Source organism: Rattus rattus, chromosome 9 (assembly GCF_011064425.1).
Source record: "Rattus rattus isolate New Zealand chromosome 9, Rrattus_CSIRO_v1, whole genome shotgun sequence".
NCBI lineage: Eukaryota > Metazoa > Chordata > Mammalia > Rodentia > Muridae > Rattus > Rattus rattus.
In genome coordinates, this window is record NC_046162.1 from 60,469,504 (window position 1) to 60,488,053 (window position 18,550).

At 53.6% G+C, this 18,550-nt stretch overlaps 2 protein-coding genes across 2 annotated transcripts; one reads left to right on the top strand and one right to left on the bottom strand.

The window, feature by feature from the left end:
- Positions 1 to 1,974: 1,974 nt before the first annotated feature.
- Ccr10 (C-C motif chemokine receptor 10) lies at positions 1,975 to 3,379 on the bottom strand. Its single transcript, XM_032914426.1, has one exon. It carries the CDS (start codon positions 3,074 to 3,076, stop codon positions 2,135 to 2,137), a length of 942 nt encoding a protein of 313 aa, XP_032770317.1. The 5' UTR covers positions 3,077 to 3,379; the 3' UTR covers positions 1,975 to 2,134.
- A 1,210-nt stretch (positions 3,380 to 4,589) lies between these two features.
- Cntnap1 (contactin associated protein 1) lies at positions 4,590 to 18,372 on the top strand. The gene is given in 24 exon segments (XM_032914427.1): positions 4,590 to 4,800; positions 5,701 to 5,802; positions 5,899 to 6,092; positions 6,498 to 6,645; positions 6,736 to 6,939; positions 7,280 to 7,464; positions 7,940 to 8,083; positions 8,740 to 9,001; positions 9,669 to 9,818; positions 10,077 to 10,248; positions 10,526 to 10,632; positions 10,756 to 10,875; positions 11,196 to 11,399; positions 11,545 to 11,720; positions 11,791 to 11,914; positions 12,188 to 12,373; positions 12,814 to 13,035; positions 13,328 to 13,567; positions 14,401 to 14,754; positions 14,890 to 15,017; positions 15,931 to 16,024; positions 16,170 to 16,415; positions 16,520 to 16,567; positions 17,025 to 18,372. Coding segments are annotated over 24 exon segments (4,167 nt in total). The 5' UTR covers positions 4,590 to 4,730; the 3' UTR covers positions 17,312 to 18,372.
- The last annotated feature ends 178 nt before the right edge of the window (positions 18,373 to 18,550 follow it).

An 18,550-nucleotide genomic window follows, 5' to 3' on the forward strand; every position in this document is an offset into this window, starting at 1 on the left:
TGGCGCCGGCCAGTGAGACCAATCCCAAGCTCAAAACCACGGCGGGTTGTGTCACGTGTCTCGCTGAGCGACAGTGCGGAGGGGCGGGGGGAACTGGGGAGGGAGGGGGCGGTGCGATGTTAGCTACGCCCCAGCTTTTGAGGTCGGACCAGGGTGTCTGTGGCGTCACGAAGGCCCGCCTTCGTGCTCTTGTTTTAACTCTTGGCTCACCAAGCAGCAAATTAAAAACCCTCTCGAAGATCTGGAGAAGGAAGAGCATAAAACTGGAAGGAAGCCGAGCTACTGGCCTGTGATTACCTGTCACATCTTGGAGTCCCTGCAAAAGCAGAGAGCCTTAATATCTTTGAGGCATCCCACTCCTGCGTGTGAGATTTAGCTGAGAGGATTTAGATGAGATGGCAGCTCTCCATCCTTGGAGTTAAAAGGGTCCAGATTTAGATCTTAGCGACCCCCACTTTTGAGATGAAAAAGCTGAGAAAGGAGCACCTGGAAATCTCAGACAAAGATCGGAAATAAACGCAAATTTACAGTGCATCGAAGCGGAATGGGGAGAGTGGCATGGCATGCTCGGGGATTCTGTGGTCTCAGAAAATCGACAGATCAGAAGCCCCTCAGGGCATCTATGCTGCATTATCTGAACAAGAAGGGGTTAATAAGGGTGCTAAGAGTCCAGGGCGGGGTCCGCGCTACAGCCTAGACAGCGGGCGCGCACGAGTGCGCGTTGCTGACTCAGCGGCGATTCCCGCGGTCACTGGCGGAGGGCTCCAGGTGGACTCCGGTGGGTAGTGTATCCCTCTTGGAGTATATGCACAGTTTTCGAGCCTTTCCTCGTTTCTGGTTCCAAGAGGCCAAAGTTTTAAGTCTCTACCGCCTGAGGCTCTAGGACAGGCGCACGACTAGCCAAGGCTGGGCTACGCTAGGCTGGACGAAGTGCAGACTTCAGGCCAACGCCTCCCTAGGGACCTGTACACCACGCCCCTTTTGCTCCTAGACTCCAGGCTGGAGCGGTGGTCTGACTTTGCTGACAGATATAAGCTGGGAGAATTGTCTCATTTGAGCACAATCCTGGCACGTGTGATTATGCAAAGCAGAGACCAGAAATCAATGTACCATGTCCAGAAGCCATGCTGACGGTACTTTCACAGTAAAGTGGTGTATGCTGAGATTTCAGAGGGCCAGGGACTCCACAACCATAACCTCCCTTCCTCTTCAAGATCCTAGACCCTTGTCTGCCGGAGAGTTCTGTCTGATATCTAACCTCCCCTTTCCTGGCAAGCTCAGCGCGTTTCCTTTGACTTGATCCCCAGGGGAAATAAGCAGCACAAGCCGCCCGCACCCGCACCCGGAGCTCAGGCTGATTAACTCCTCTTGGGAAATTTGCAAATTGCACGCCCCCCCCCCATTTTTTTTTTAAAATCCTAGGTGGAAAACTCCGCCTCAACATTTTTCTATCTGTCTCAACCTCTGGAGTGGCTGGGGTTACAGGTATCTGGTCGTCACACACCATCAGACTCAACTTTTTAAATACGTTTCTCTTTTCACAGCAGGACTTTAGAAGGGATCCCCAAACCCACCCCAAGCTAGAATCTCTTGCCTCCTGCCCCTACCAGACCCACGCACAAACAGCTTGAGACAACATCACCGCGCATATTTCACACGCTGGGAGCTAGGTACTTGCTAAAGCAGCCATTACTGGATAGCTCTAGGGTTGTTAGAAAGCCCTTTCTTACGGTGACTCGCGAGGAGAAACCCCGCCCCTCCTCACCTTGGCAGCTTTCTCACCTCACCTCGGTTGGCAGAGACCGAGTGAAGCAGAGGGCGTGTCAGTATTCAAAGCTTTAGCCGACTCAGCAACCCCCGTCCCCTCACACCTCCTACTCAGATCCAAGCAGGGGCGTGGGGGGGTGTGACCCACTGCCTTGGCCCTGCTGCAACTCATTTCCAAAGCTGCTAATTCAAAAATAGTAACAGTAGTTGGGTTGCAATATCATTTGCATTGAATCATTTAATTGAGCACAGAGTGAGTTCCTTTAAATCCTAAAGTCTTTCTCAACGTCCCCCTACTTACCTCCCCTTTCTGTTTCCCTCCCTGGGATCGTTTCTTTAGCCCTCCCCCTTCTCTGGAATTGTAGCCCTAGTTGTCCCAAGAGACACTGTGGGTCTCAGTAGGAGCGGAGCAGGAAGAAAGGCGGAGTCGGCGGGGGCAGCGGCCACGAGGGTTGGGCTTCGGGCTGCATCCTCCGCCCTGTAGCAGCCTCCTCAGGTCCTGGCGGAAGCGCAGGCCCAAAAAAGCGTACAGCACCGGATTGAGGCTGCAGCGGACTAAGGTCAGGCCTCCGGTGACCAGCAGAGCTAAATCCTTGCGCTTGCTGGAGGAGCAGCTCCGCTCACGGGCTGCCAGTAGATCGGCTGTATCCAGCAGCAGGGCGAGGCTGTAGGGCAACTGCAGCACCACGAAGGCCACCACCAAGGCCACCACGACGCGCAGTGCACGCCGCCGCTCTGGCCCCCTGGCGGCCAGAAGCGTGCGGCCCAGGAGCGCATAACAGGCTGCCATGACACCCAGAGGCAGCGCGAAGCCCAGGACCACCTGCGCCACGGCGCTTGCCCCTTTCACAGTCTGCGTGAGGCTTTCGGGAAAAAGGAGCCGACAGCGTCGTTGGCCTTCCCGTGGCCCGTCCCGGCTGAAAAGGAGCGCAGGTAGAGCCAGAAGCAGCGACAACAGCCACACGAAGACTGAGACCAAGTGGGCACGGCTAGGCGTGGAGGGCCGCTGCCCTGCTGGGAGAGCTCTTGTGATGGCCACATAGCGGTCGGCGCTGATGCAGGCTAGGAAGAGGAAGCCTGCGTGGAAGGAGGCCGAGTAGAGGCCTGAGATGGCACGGCAGGTGGTACTTCCTAAATTCCAGCCCTGAAGAGCCCCTGCTGCAGCAAAAGGCAAGGTCAGGGCCAATAAGAGGTCAGCCAGGGCCAACTGGAGCAGGTGAACGGAGGTGGGAGATCGGGTAGTTCGGCGGGCTGCCAGATGGGTGGCCAAGACTAAGCCATTGCCCACCAGACCCAGCACAGCCACCATCAGGGAGACACTGGGTTGGAAGGCCCGACTAAAAGCCTGGACATCAGCCTTGTAACAGAGCTCCGGCAGCGGCCCAGCTGAATAAGCCTCCTCCTCATACCCGGAGTAAGGTCCCCAGGAGACCTGGTGGCATCAAAATGAGAAGAGGGACCGTGTAAGACACATTCCTACACCTCTCCCTCTCACACACTAGTCCCTCACTTGAAGCCTCGACACCAGCAGAAGACGCATATACTCTTTCCAGATTCTTGCTAGTGTACCCTGAGTAGGCAGTTCAGCTTCCCTTGCAGTCTCCCTAGCGCTGCTTCGAGCTTCCCAGTGACCTTGAGCAGCCACTGGCTCTTTCTGGACGCCACTTACCAAATGTGTTCTACCCAGTGTAGAGGTCCTTCCTATTCAGCCCACGGGGCAAGGTTAGCAGTGAGCACGGTTGAAACCATGAAAGATAACAGACAACGGAAACATCTAACTCCCCCTAGACCAAGCATTTGTATTATTAATAAATCTCAGCTCTTCTGTTCGCTTTGAGTGCCCTCTCATGGAAGGCAGGTCAGATGCAGGGCTCTGCTTCAGCCCTGGACCCTGGACTTCAAGCTTAGGCTAAAGGGCTTCTCCTTTCCCTTCTCTCCTCCCCGCCCTACCATTAGAACTCAGACATATTGAAAACACTCACACCAGCGGGGTCTTACATAGGATTTATAGGCTCCTGCACAGGTGCTAAATGGCAGAGGCCTGCTATCAGGCGGGGAATCCCATTCCTTTCCCCTTCCCCACCCTCTCTGCAACCCTTTTCCGCCTCCCTGCCCCGACTCCCACCTGTTCTGTGGGCTTGGTCCCCATCTCTGGCTACAAGGGTTTCTGAGGTACAGTCACAGGGGCTAAAGTTAAATAACTAGTGGGGCAGGAAGGAAGGGGTGGGGAGAAGAGCCAAGAAGGAGGGTGGAGATTAGGGTCTGCGGGTTCACTTTTCCATCCCACCTTGCCTGGTTTCTACCTAGTCAAAGGAAAAGGAATGCTCGCATGGTCTTGTGTGAGCTTTGTTTTCCTCCGAGCCTTCCCTATGTAAGGTACAGTAAGGTGAAAGTTCACAGTTTCCAGCACTGAACCAGGAGCACTTTTTTTTTTTTTTAATTTGCCCTTCATTCCATCTCTAGGTGTCCTTCTCCAAAGCTTTTCCCCTTTCCTTGAAAATGCCAGGCTCCACCTCGCCTCCTCCGATTTCTCTTTTATGCCACCCTGTAGCTCCATTCCTTGTCAGCCTTGGGTTACTTGGGGGTATTTCCCAGCCGCAGGTTGTCTACCCCGCCCTTTCGGAACAGGGCCGAGGCACGCGCTTGCGCGGGGTCCGGGAAAAACCGTGCGTGCAATGAGAGGCGGGGTGGGGGGGCAGAGGGAGAGAGAGAGAGCGGGAGGGAGGGAGAGAGGAACAGAGAGGGAGAGAGAGGGGAGAGAGAGAGAGAGAGAGAGAGAGAGAGAGAGAGAGAGAGAGAGAGAGAGAGAGAGAGAGAGATTGGGGGGTAGGAGAGGGAAGGGTGGGTAAGGACGGAAAAAGCAGCATCGGTCAGCCGCGAACCCCAGGAGAAAAGCTGGGGGCCTGAGGCAGAACCGGAGCCCTAGCGGCACAAGGCAGACACCCAGGGTTCGTCAGCTCCGCATGATGAGTCTTCGGCTTTTCAGCATTCTGCTCGCCGCTGTGGTCTCTGGAGCCCAGGGCTGGGGCTACTGTGAGTGCTGGTCTCAGAGGCAGGTGGGATTTGGTGCAGGAGTCTGGAGTTTACAGGGCGAGTTCTGCACCGCATTGCGGCTGGGTGGTCGCCGGTCCTTCCCGCACGCGCCGGCTCGCTCCCATCTTTCCCTGCCTCTCCCCAGCGCTCCGCAATGCAGTTCTGAGGCTGCTGCGCGCGCGCCGCCGCCGTCTGGGGCTGGTCTCTGATCTGAGGAACCAGTCAACCCAGGGGATTTGGAGCTGTTAATCCAAGCGGGAGCTGGTGCCTAGGTTTGAGGTTAGGGTTGGCTGTAAGTGCTGTACTGGTGACCCAGCCTAGAGTTGAGGATTTCCCCTAAGGGGTTGGGGCTAGAATTGGGAGCTGGCCCAGGGACTAGGTTGGTTTGTGGTTGAGGCTGGATTTTATGGCTAGAATCCAAATAGGAGTTGGTGACCTCGACTAAGGCCAAGGATGATGCTAAGAATGGGACTGGGGCGGGGGCAGATTGGGGAGTAAGGTCTGATTTGGGGATTGGTGCACGTTTTAGTGGGGAGGGGTGCTGATGAACGGAAGCAATGGTTAGGCTGGGGTTAATTTCATGTTCTGAGGCCCATTTAGATTTTAAATACGCTGAAGTTTGGGGATTATGTTTAGGGGAGCACTGAGCCAGGGGAGGCACTGGGTTAGCAAGGATCTGGCTCTGAATCTATAGATGGAGGCTATGGGTACCCCAAGAGGAGAGGGCAAATTCCCCCCAGGGAGTAGCTGTTGCTGCAGCCCAGGTTGAGTGCACGGGCTTTAAGGTAGGGCTGAGTCAGCCACAGGGGGGCAGTGAAGAGGCGCTTTAACTGCTAAGTGGGCACAGCCTTTGGAAGAGGGGTCACACTAACACGCTCATCTCCTCACCCCCACTCCCAGATGGCTGCAATGAGGAGCTGGTGGGGCCTCTGTATGCACGGTCTCTGGGCGCGTCCTCCTACTATGGACTCTTTACCACAGCCCGCTTTGCCCGGCTACACGGTGAGTTTAACCAACCAGGGAGGGGAGGAGGACCTCCCCCCCCCCAGTGAGCTGAGAGAGGAGAGTGGGTGGTAAAATCCCTTGCCCCTTTTGCAGGCATCAGTGGATGGTCGCCCCGGATTGGGGACCCGAATCCCTGGCTCCAGATAGACTTAATGAAGAAGCATCGAATCCGGGCTGTGGCCACACAGGGAGCCTTTAATTCTTGGGATTGGGTCACACGTTACATGCTGCTCTACGGGGACCGTGTGGACAGCTGGACACCGTTCTACCAACAAGGGCACAACGCGGTACTCTCAGTGCCCAAGCGCACATACTTGGGGAGCCTTCCCCAGCTCTGAGCCCTGGGCTGGGCACTAGCCTGAAAGGAAGGGGAGGGGACAGCATGAGGCAAAGGTGAGGTCCCCTCTCTTGGAATCCAGTCATCTTAGAATGTTCCATAGGGTTTAACACGTAAACCATAAGGTTTAACACAATTTAGGGTAAAACCTAGGAGAGCTTCCTGAGGGCAGTGACATTCGATTTTTACTTTGAAGAAATAATAGGACACTCTAGACCAGGAAAACTGTGTAATCATGGAGACGGAGTAAATTCCTGTTGTTACTGCTCCAGTCAAGGTTGGGTAGGTTTAAAGCTATCGCTGCCAGGGAAGCTGAGGGTGGAGGCAGAGTTACTACTGTTCCCAATCCCCGCAGACCTTCTTCGGTAATGTCAACGACTCGGCGGTGGTACGCCATGACCTGCACTACCATTTTACGGCTCGCTACATCCGCATCGTGCCACTGGCCTGGAACCCGCGCGGCAAGATTGGCTTGAGGCTGGGCATCTACGGTTGTCCCTACAGTAAGGCTGTGGAGGCCAGGGGGTGGGGGCGAGGACCCTGAGAGGGACCATCTCCCTGGTCCCTCCACCCACCCACGGTCCTTTGCACAGCGTCCAACATCCTGTATTTTGACGGCGATGATGCCATCTCATACCGCTTCCAGCGAGGGGCCAGCCAAAGTCTTTGGGACGTGTTCGCTTTTAGTTTCAAGACAGAGGAGAAGGACGGGCTGCTGTTGCACACCGAAGGCTCCCAGGGGGATTATGTGACGCTTGAACTGCAAGGAGCACACCTGCTGCTGCACATGAGCCTGGGTGAGCCTCAGAACCCCACGAGGAGCTGTCTGAATCGAACTTCCCTTTTGTAGCGCTTGGGGCTAGCAAAACAGCGGGCTTAAGAGTCAGAACTGGATTTGGTTTACCAACTGTGTGGAAGCCTTGAACTAGACATCACAAACACATACAGACACACAAAATGATTTTTGTATCTCCTTTGCTTTCCATAACACCCCTGTAATGAGATACAAGCAGCGGCCTCCTCTCCACTCTAGGCTTTGACTGGGTCCTGGGTAGCCTCTACTCTGTATTGAGAGCTGCTGCTGGCATGGGAGCTAGAGCCTGCTAGAGTCCTCACTCTGTCCTGCACTGCCCTCAGGCAGCAGCCCCATCCAGCCGAGACCTGGTCACACCACGGTGAGCGCTGGTGGCGTACTTAATGACCTAAGCTGGCATTATGTGCGGGTGGACCGATATGGCCGAGAAGCAAATCTCACCCTGGATGGTTACGTACATCGCTTTGTGCTCAACGGCGACTTTGAAAGGCTGAATCTCGAAAATGAGGTGACTAAGGGTGGGGTACCATTTTGGGGATGTGATAATAGGAAGGTAGCGATCCACCCCCCCCATCCCATGTGCCAGAGTTAGTTCTTGTCATTGTTCTGGTCCTCACCAGAGATCTACTAAGATGGGTCTAGAAATCCAGATTTGGGGTGCAGGGGGAAAAGTAGAAAATTGTCCCCTAGTCTCCTCCCAAAATTTTGCACGGTTGATAAAAACCATGTCTCCATCGTCATTTTAAGTATCTAAGACTGACCATTTGACCTACTGAAGGCCTACAACCAACTATGATGTACTGATGTTAAGGCTTTTAAGCCTAAACACAAGTTTAGCACTAACGCTGGGGAAATTGTGTTCCAAGGCTTTTGGAAGCCAGGCCAGTACGCCACTGTGGAAAGGGAACTTACTAAGCATGCACACAGGAAAAGCAGGCGTTCCCCTCAGCCCAGGGAAACCCCTCTTCACCTGCTTCCCACAGATATTCATCGGAGGTCTAGTGGGCGCAGCGCGTAAGAACCTGGCCTACCGCCATAACTTCCGTGGCTGTATAGAAAACGTGATCTACAACCGGATCAACATAGCTGAAATGGCAGTGCAGCGCCATTCGCGGATCACCTTCGAGGCCAGTGGGGCAGGGAGATCTGGGAGGACAGGGACATTAAAGCCACTTGGGAAGCCAAGAGGCAAAGAGAAAAGAGGTCTTGTTGGGGATGAGACCCACTCAGAACGGTCAGCTTCTCAGATGTGGGGGGAGTACCACGAACTCAAAGCTCTAAGTACCATTCCCCCCTTAGTTAAGCTGTGAACCGATCCAGTTGTTAGCTAGACAAGGAAAGTGAGGTGCAGAGGCTGAGAGCAGTTTGATCAGGAGCATGTGACTCTGAAGTGACAGGGTAGTCACTGAACTGTCTGTCACTGGAAGTCTTGATACGCTTTCCTCTTCGGTCGACTCTGGAGCTTGTGCGCATGCTCCGTAGCCTTTGGGCTAAATTTGGCTTGTGCTCTATGATACTGCTCTTAGCTCTCTGAGAGGAAAATTTTTTTGTTTTGTGGACATTAGGATTAGCAACAAAAAGCAAACACGGGGTGGGGTGGGGGAGTCCGAAAGCAGGCTTGTTAGAGTCTCTTCCACAAACATGGACATATTTGCATGGGTGATGGAAGGAAAACAATTGGAGGTCTTATCTCCACTAATGCTTGGGATTATTTCAACTGGGTCTTTAAACCCAGTGAGAATATTGATGGCGAGTCCTGATGCATCCATCCATTCTTCTCTAGGGTAATGTGGCTTTCCGGTGCTTGGATCCCGTTCCACACCCCATCAACTTCGGAGGCCCTCACAACTTCGTCCAAGTGCCTGGCTTTCCACGTCGAGGCCGCCTTGCTGTCTCCTTCCGCTTCCGCACCTGGGACCTCACAGGGCTGCTCCTTTTCTCCCGCTTGGGGGATGGGCTGGGTCATGTGGAGCTGATGCTTAGTGAAGGGCAAGTCAATGTATCCATCGCGCAGACTGGCCGCAAGAAGCTTCAGTTTGCTGCGGGTGAGGGATTCTTGGGGAGGCACAAGCAGGCTGGAAAAGGGTGGGATCTGGAAGACACAGGTGTTCTCCGGTTCTGGGGGATTCCTGAAGATGCTTGCCAGTTAGAATCAGTTTTGCACACTGTGTCAATGACTAGGGCTGCGGATAGTGAAGCAAACCATCAGAAGTGCCACTGCGCAAGGAGTGAAGTGTAATAATGGGGTGCACTTAGACTGCGATTGGGATCCAGAGTGGGGCTGCTGCTTCCCCCATTCAAGACCATCCACTCTCTGGGCATGGTGGCTTCTGGTAATTGATGCCCATAATCCCAACATCTGGGAGGCCAAGACAGGAAAACCACGAGTTTGAGGCCAGTCAGGACTACATAGTGAGTTCTAGGCCAGAATACAGAGAGACCCTGTCTCAAAAACACAGCGAGGGGGCTGGAACCCTGCTTGGGTGTTATGCAAGAACAGTCAGTAGCTACTGAACTGCTCTCCAGCCCCACTGTAATTCCATGAGGACGCAGCTCCCCCTTCTGGCTTTCCAGGGTACTGCGCTCATGCGCATAGTTCAATTTTTTTTTAAATTTTTTTATTTTTTCAAAGACAGGTGCGAGAGTGGGGAACAAACCAATCTTCTCATATTCTGCTTACTTCTTCTTACCCCGTCCTCCTTTCTTGTTCAGGGTACCGCCTGAATGATGGCTTCTGGCACGAGGTGAACTTTGTGGCACAGGAAAACCATGCGGTCATCAGTATTGATGATGTGGAGGGGGCAGAGGTCAGGGTATCATACCCACTGCTGATCCGCACAGGGACTTCATACTTCTTTGGTGGTGAGTGGCAACTTTGCCCTGTCTCTGGGTGAGAAGGTCTCATTTCAGTTCTGATGGGGCCACATGGAGAGTACTGGAGAGAGACCAAACCTCCTTTCACCTCTGGGACCTTGGGGTGTAGTCCCTTGCCTTTATTTGCACTTGGATTCCTGCATCCTTTCATTTAATGTACAGCTCTCTCTTGGCATTTCCTCAGGGGGGTGGGGCACGGCTCTGGGAGCTCTCCTGGGAAGGACCTTACAGGTGTGGTTGCTCCAGGTTGTCCCAAACCAGCCAGTCGATGGGGCTGCCACTCCAACCAGACAGCATTCCATGGCTGCATGGAGCTGCTCAAGGTGGATGGTCAACTGGTCAACCTCACTCTGGTAGAGTTTCGGAAGCTTGGTTACTTTGCTGAGGTCCTCTTTGACACATGTGGCATCACAGACAGGTATCTAGAAGGTTCTCTCCCTACCTAACAAGTGACCCCTCCAAAGCTCACTTCCATTTTTCTTTTTAAAAAATAATCTCCCTTCTGCTTACGTTCATGCCCTCCTACACACACACACACACACATACACGCGTGCACACACACACACACACAACAGAGAGAGAGAGAGAGAGAGAGAGAGAGAGAGAGAGAGAGAGAGAGTGAGTGCACGCTGGGAGTCTGGTCCTCTGGGTAGCTGGTCCCAAGCCTCCTTCCCTTGTGCTGACCCTTCCCCCAGATGCAGCCCTAATATGTGTGAGCATGATGGGCGCTGCTACCAGTCTTGGGATGACTTCATCTGCTACTGCGAACTCACTGGCTACAAGGGAGTTACCTGCCATGAACGTAAGCTAGATGGTATAGGGGGTGGGGTGGGGGGTTGTTGGGGATCAGGAAGCTACTAGAGATGATAGGGATGACCATTCTTCTAGACTTCTAGCTTCACAATTGCCTTGTTGCCCCCACTAGCATTGTATAAGGAGTCCTGTGAAGCCTATCGCCTCAGCGGGAAATATTCTGGAAATTACACCATTGATCCTGATGGCAGTGGACCCCTGAAACCATTTGTAGTGTATTGTGATATCCGAGGTAAGTGGCTTTGATGGGTAGAGGGTTGACTAGGCAATGTAGGAGATGTGGAGGTCAGAGAAGCTGTAGGAGGGGTCAAGATGAAACTGTAGTGGGGCTAAAGGACAGCGTGGAAAGGAACACCTAACAATTTGTAATGTAGCCTTACAGCTAAGTTCCCACTTCTGGCCATTGCAGCAGCCTCATCTCCATCCTCCATTGCGGAGAACCCAAGGCTGGACTGCAGTGAAGTGGCTGGCCACTTTGATTGGCTCTAGCTAGGTTGGTAAGGAGGGAGACAGAATGTTCACGTACAGCTAAAGCTCTGTCCTCTCTTTCAGAGAACCGAGCGTGGACAGTTGTGCGACATGACAGGCTATGGACCACTCGAGTGACAGGTTCCAGCATGGATCGGCCCTTTCTGGGGGCCATCCAATACTGGAATGCCTCCTGGGAGGAAGTCAGTGCTCTGGCCAATGCTTCCCAGCACTGTGAGCAGTGGATCGAGTTCTCCTGCTACAATTCCCGGCTGCTCAACACTGCAGGTTGAGGCTGGTGATAGGGAGGGCAAGGCATAGCTGGTAGAAAGCCTTGGGTGGGGGTGAGGTCAGGGATGCTTGAACCTAGGTAAGAGGAACTTAGAGGCTGACAGAGAGGCGGGGACTGGAAGCTGCTTGGTGTCTGCCCCAGGAGGCTACCCCTACAGCTTTTGGATTGGCCGAAATGAAGAACAGCATTTCTACTGGGGAGGCTCCCAGCCTGGGATCCAACGCTGTGCCTGCGGGCTGGACCAGAGCTGTATAGACCCTGCACTGCACTGCAACTGTGATGCTGACCAGCCACAGTGGTGAGGAAAGGACGGCAGGGTTTTCTCCTCAAGACTCTAGGGGCAGCCGAGAGGCAAGGTTGAGTCACTGCATCCTATTCCCACAGGAGAACAGACAAGGGCTCCTGACCTTTGTGGATCATCTGCCTGTCACTCAGGTAGTGATAGGTGACACAAACCGCTCCAGCTCTGAAGCTCAGTTCTTCCTGAGGCCTCTGCGCTGTTATGGTGACCGTGAGTGGCAGACTTTGGTGTGCCTATCCAGTACTGGCTGTTTCCGAAACCTAGATCACCTGACCCCCTGAGGATGAAGCCACATGGCCAGATGCTCCAGCTGTGATCTTACCTCCATTGTCTTTCTGCACCTTATTCATCCCCCATCTTAGTCTCTGTTCAAAGAGGCTCCCCAACTCTCCCTGCTCCACCCTCCCTCCTGTCCACTGAGGCTCCTTTACTCCTCCACCCTCCACCTCCCTTGACAAGGCCTTCCTCACTCTGTTTTCGCAGGCAATTCCTGGAACACTATCTCCTTCCGCACTGGAGCTGCACTGCGTTTCCCTCCAATCCGTGCCAACCACAGCCTTGATGTCTCCTTCTACTTCAGGACCTCAGCTCCCTCAGGAGTCTTCCTAGAGAACATGGGGGGTCCTTTCTGCCAGTGGCGCCGACCTTACGTGAGAGTGGAACTCAACAGTGAGTGGGCAGACCAGGAGGAATGGGAAGATAGAGAGGGCTGGGTTAGGGAACAGGGCAGTCGCCTTTCTGAGAGATGGCAGGGAGAGGATTGGAAATCACTCTAGGTCCTAGACTTACTGTCTTGGTGTCTGGCTCTGTGGCCAGTGACCCTTGGGCACATACTCTGCGCTTCTGCAAGCCCTTAGGCTCTTGAGGTCTCAACCCTAACTAGCTAAGCTTCTAGCCTGGGCATGGAAGCTGGGATACTGACTGCAGGAAATCTGTAAAACTGGGGAAGAGGTTGTGTGGTTTCTTTCGTAGATTGTTTTAGGCTATGAATGAAGTGGAGGGCTATAGGGGGACCCCATTAGGTGAGGAGATTGTACTGAACAAGAATTCTGTGAGGGATCTAGATCTGGGCTTCTCTTTGCTCCCTTACCTACTGTCACGCTGTCCAGCATCCCGGGATGTGGTCTTTGCCTTTGATATTGGCAATGGGGATGAGAACCTGACAGTGCACTCAGATGACTTCGAGTTCAATGATGACGAGTGGCATTTGGTCCGGGCTGAAATCAACGTGAAGCAGGCCCGGCTGCGAGTGGATCATCGGCCCTGGGTGCTAAGGCCCATGCCCCTGCAGACGTACATCTGGCTGGAGTATGACCAACCCCTCTATGTGGGTAAGCATCAACCCCGGAGCACAGAGAGAGCCTTCATGACACTCCTATACTCTCATGAGTCACGTTTCCAGGAAGTCCATGTTCTAATCCTCCCTGCCCAAGTGAGCCAGGGGGCCATATATCTCCTTCGCTCCCTTATATCCTAGTCCCTCCTCCTAGCCCCCTGGGCTCCCTTCCCACTCATAGTACTTACTCCTGTCTCTGGCTCTGCAGTCATTTTAGGGGAGCTCTTGGGATGTTCTACCTTTGAGCTACACCCCCAGCCTTAGCCTCTCCACTTATTCCTGACCAGGATCTGCAGAGCTTAAGAGGCGCCCTTTTGTGGGATGCTTGAGGGCCATGCGTTTGAATGGAGTGACTCTGAACTTGGAGGGTCGTGCTAATGCCTCCGAGGGCACCTTCCCCAACTGCACGGGCCACTGCACACACCCCCGGTTCCCCTGTTTCCACGGAGGACGCTGTGTGGAGCGATACAGCTACTACACGTGTGACTGTGACCTCACAGCTTTTGATGGACCATATTGTAATCACGGTCAGTGCTGCTGGTCACCAGGGATGGGGGTGGGGATGACAAGGAGCCTTAGGACATGATGGGAGCTTAGAAGGAAGGGAAAATAACACAAGTCGGCAGTCGTGGAAAACTAGAGTTGTCAGGAGACTTCTGAGCTCTTAAATGGGGCAATCAGGCATTAGAAGATGCTGGGTAACTCCAAAGTCATAACAATGGAGTGACGGTAGAGCTAGCTGACCCAAGAGCCCCAACATTAGACAAATAACTCCCATTTTCTCACTATCATCAAGGTCACACAGGTTGCTCCCAGGCCCCATGCATATCTGCTTTGTGTATACACAGATGTATGTGCATGTATGTTGGTGGTGCATGAAGGCCAGGGGTCAACCCCGAGTGTTGTTTCTCAAGTGCATCTACCCTGTGTTTTCAGACAGGGTCTCTCACTGGGACCTGGAACTCAATAATTAGGTAGGCTGGCTGGACAGTGAGCCACAGAGATCCTCAGCCTCCCTTGGCTGTCCATATAACCTCGTCCTTGGGAGAAATCATCACTCATCTTTAGGGTTCAGTTTCCTCAGGTGTAAATGCAGGGATGAGACCAGATGATTCCAGTTTCTTAGACGACTATTCTTCTATTTAGTGCTACAGGGGGTGGTGTGAGCTTGTCATCCCAGCACTCGACAGGCTGGCTGAGGCACAGGATTCTAAATTTGAGCCACAAAGTGAAAGTGTCCCCAAAATTAAAGGGGGGAAAAAGCAAATAGTGGCAGATACGGTTACGTGCATGGATTGGTGACATAAAAACCCTTTGAACTTGTGACTGCGACGTCTTCACCTTGATATCTTTGCCTCAGATATTGGTGGATTCTTTGAGACTGGCACGTGGATGCGCTATAACCTCCAATCAGCACTGCGTTCTGCTGCCCAGGAGTTCTCTCACATGCTGAGCCGGCCGGTACCGGGCTATGAGCCTGGCTATATCCCAGGCTATGACACTCCTGGTTACGTGCCTGGGTACCATGGTCCTGGGTACCGCCTACCCGACTACCCAAGGCCTGGCCGGCCAGTGCCCGGATACCGGGGGCCCGTGTACAATGTTACTGGAGAGGAGGTCTCCTTTAGCTTCAGCACCAGCTCTGCTCCTGCAGTCCTGCTCTATGTCAGCTCCTTTGTGCGTGACTACATGGCCGTGCTCATCAAGGAAGATGGTAAGTCCTCCACGGCTGTCTCCCTCCAGGCACCCAAACCCCCGAGATACTGATGAATGCAAAGACCCACACTTTAGAAGCCGAGGGGTTGTGGAAGCTGAGAGAAGAGCCCATGTTCCTCCTCCCACCCTACAGGGACCCTACAGCTTCGCTATCAGCTGGGCACCAGTCCCTATGTGTACCAGCTAACCACCCGGCCAGTGACCGATGGCCAACCCCATAGTGTCAACATCACCCGGGTCTACCGAAACCTCTTTATCCAGGTACAGGCGGAAGGGGATGGGCCAGTTTAAGTCATAGCCTCATGATCCTGGCTATGGCACCAAGAAAGTGTCAAAGGATTACATGTCTGAAACACAGTTCCGTATGCGAGGGATTTTCACATGTTATCGCCATTGGCTCTGTGAAGTAGGTGTGACTGGAAACTATTCTGAGCCTCACTTTACAAACCAGTAAACAGGCTGAAGAAGGTAAAGTGTTTCTTTCAGTCGAACTAGTAGGGGTATTGATGTAGCTTAGTTGATAAGAGTGCTTGTCTGCTAGGCATGAAGCCCTGGGCTCCACCCCCAGCACTGCGTAGCCTGGGCACGTCCTCTCAGTATGTGGGAGGATGGCAGGAGGATCAGAAGTTTAAGACCATCCGTGGCTGTATAGGAGTCTGAGGCCAGCCTGGGCTACATGAAACCCTATATCAAAGAGGGGGTGGTGGTGCTGGTGAGATGCTCAGTGGGTAACCTGATAACAAGAGTTTGATATTGAGATCCACATTGGAAAAGGGGAGACACGACTGCCACGTTGCTACCTGAACTTCAGACAACTTGTGGCACTCCCCCTAAGAAAGTGTAGTACAACAGCTCAAGCTTTTAATCCCAACACTTGGGAGGCAGAGGTAGACATGGATCTCCGAATCTGAGACCAGTCTGGACTACATAGGGATTTCCACAACAGCCAGGGCTATGTAGAGACGCCTCCCACCCTACCCCCACCCCAAAATAAAGTTAGATTACTGGTAAACTGCAAAGACGGGGACCAAAACCAGACTGAGTTATGTGTCAGCTCCTACCTCTGGGCCCAGGGGTTCGCTCACTTTGAGCAAGGCTGGTTTGGGTGGAGTGAACTCCTTTATGGTCTTGGCTATGTCTACCCAGGGTTCTCCCTCCCGCACTCCTACCCTAGGTGGACTACTTCCCGCTGACAGAACAGAAGTTCTCTCTCCTGGTGGACAGCCAGCTGGACTCCCCCAAGGCCTTGTATCTAGGGCGCGTGATGGGTAAGCTGCTTGTGTGGATGGATCTGGGGAAAGAGCAAGTGAGAGTGAAGAAATGGAAGGCAGGAGGGTAGTGGGAGGGGAACAGAAGAGGGGCAAGGCTTCCGGGTGGATCTAGATGCCTCTCTCTCGGTGGCCTCTCCCCCAGAGACAGGAGTCATTGACCCAGAGATTCAGCGGTACAACACCCCAGGTTTCTCAGGCTGCCTGTCTGGTGTCCGGTTCAACAATGTGGCTCCTCTCAAGACCCATTTCCGAACCCCTCGCCCCATGACTGCTGAGCTGGCGGAGGCCATGCGGGTTCAAGGAGAACTGTCGGAGTCTAACTGTGGCGCTATGCCACGCCTTGTCTCCGAGGTGCCACCAGAGCTTGATCCCTGGTACCTGCCCCCAGGTAAATCGCTAGACTCAGGTGAAGATGGGGGTGGGGTGACAGTGATTGGAAATGGCTCTGAATACAGAGGCAGTGTCCCTTGATCAGCCTTTTCTCCTCTTTAGATTTCCCATACTACCATGACGACGGATGGATTGCCATACTCTTAGGTTGTAAGTAGCACTGGCCACGAACCCAACTTCCCAAGACCACCTTGCCAGCATCTTTCCTGGCTCCTGTCCTCAGAAGCGGGGTGGGTGGAGGGGTTCTCGGTGAGAAGGGTGAGGGAAGAAGGGTGAGACAGGCTATGCTGACATCAGTGTATAGCTGGGGGAAGATTGGGCAGCTATAAATTTTTAATTGAAATGAAATATTAAAATGCAGCCCTAGTTACAGGATAAGGAAAGAGAGAGATGTAGTAACATTTAGAGAAATAAGAAATTGGAGAAGCCATCAGAGATATGGAAAGAGTAAAGTGGGCCGTGGATAAGCCAAGAATTCAGCCATTTTAGACAGAGCCACGGCCTGACAGTTATGTTTGCCATACACGGGTATACACAATGCTTTGGCCGAGTGTGTATGTGTGTACCCCAAAGACCGTCCCTAAGTCACTGCTTTTCTTCCATTCAGTTTTGGTGGCCTTCCTGCTGCTGGGGCTTGTGGGAATGCTGGTGCTGTTCTATCTGCAAAATCATCGATACAAGGGCTCCTACCACACCAATGAGCCCAAGGCCACCCATGATTCCCACCCTGGCGGCAAAGCTCCCCTACCTCCCTCAGGCCCTGCCCAGGCCCCTGCCCCCACTCCAGCTCCCACCCAGGTTCCGACCCCGACCCCAGCCCCAGCCCCAGCCTCTGGCCCAGGCCCCAGGGACCAGAACCTCCCCCAGATCTTGGAGGAGTCCAGGTCTGAATGAGTCACAAGGGCTTCAGGGACCAAGGCCAACTCCTCTAAGTCCCTTCAGCTCCTGCCTCTCCCCTCCCCTGCCAGGGACATTTGGCTCTTCTTAGCAGGCTCTGTTCACCAGGAGGATCCCCTCTTGCCAAGTTTGGTGTGCAGAGCTACAGATGGGACCAAAGGGAGTGGCCGAGCCTCACTGCCTAAACCAATGCCCTGCCCCCACCCCCCACCCCAGCTCCTGGCTGTTTGCCTGCCCTACGGGAGAAAGCTCATGGAGCTGAGGCCGGCCTTTCCTGCCATCTCTGTCCCAGCTGCTGGCAAGGATTAACAACCAAGGGCAGGGGAGATGAACTGCCTCCCTTCCTGTGGGTATTATCAGCAGGGACAGATGTGGGGGATCGAGGGGCTGCACAGGGCAGGCAGGGAGGGAGGGAGGAGGCTGCTAAAACACACCCTGGAGCCTCCCCCCTGCCCTGCTGACCGGCTGTCTTCCATCTGCTTCCTCTCAGCTGGGGTTGAGGGAAGAACTTCATCATCCCCACCCCCCACCTCACCCAACCCTTTTTGTTCTTACAGAGACCAAGAGGCCTCAGCTTAGCACTTTAGTACCTCCACTGCTTCACATGCTTTAGCCAAAGCCATAAAAAGCCTGCAAGTAGAAGAAATAATGCAGACCCTGCCTAGCCAGTCCTCTGCTCCTCCACCCCTTTCCAAAATACACAATAGCCTGGGTGCCTGTGTGCAGGCCTGGCCCCCTCCGTGCATGAGGAGCCCCCCTCCCCCGCTCAGAGATGCTGCGTGTTCGTCCAGGAGGTCATATTCTTTATATATATTTTTTGTTGCAAAGCCTCTCTCTAGAGAACTATATATTACTCTAATTTTTTAATTATCTGTTTATATATAAAAGAACTCAGTGGGCCGTCCTGTGCTGTGCCCAGTTTGTAGTGAGCTCCTTCTGTGTTGGATGTCTCATGAGTCCTGCCAGCCACTCACCCACCTGCTGGGCCTCCATTCTAGAGCAGGGCAGAGCCCGCTGTGCCCTCACCTGAGCAGGTTTAATAAAAGCAGAGTGGCAGAGCCCCAGTCTGTGCGTGGTAGCTGGCGTCATGGCCAAGGTGAATGGAGTCTTCTTAAGGGATCTACTATGAGAGCTTGGAAATCTCCAGTCCTCAAAACCTATACAAATAAGTCAGGAAGTGGTGGTCACACCTTTGATCCCAGCATTCAGGAGGCAGAGGCAGGCGGATCTCTCAGG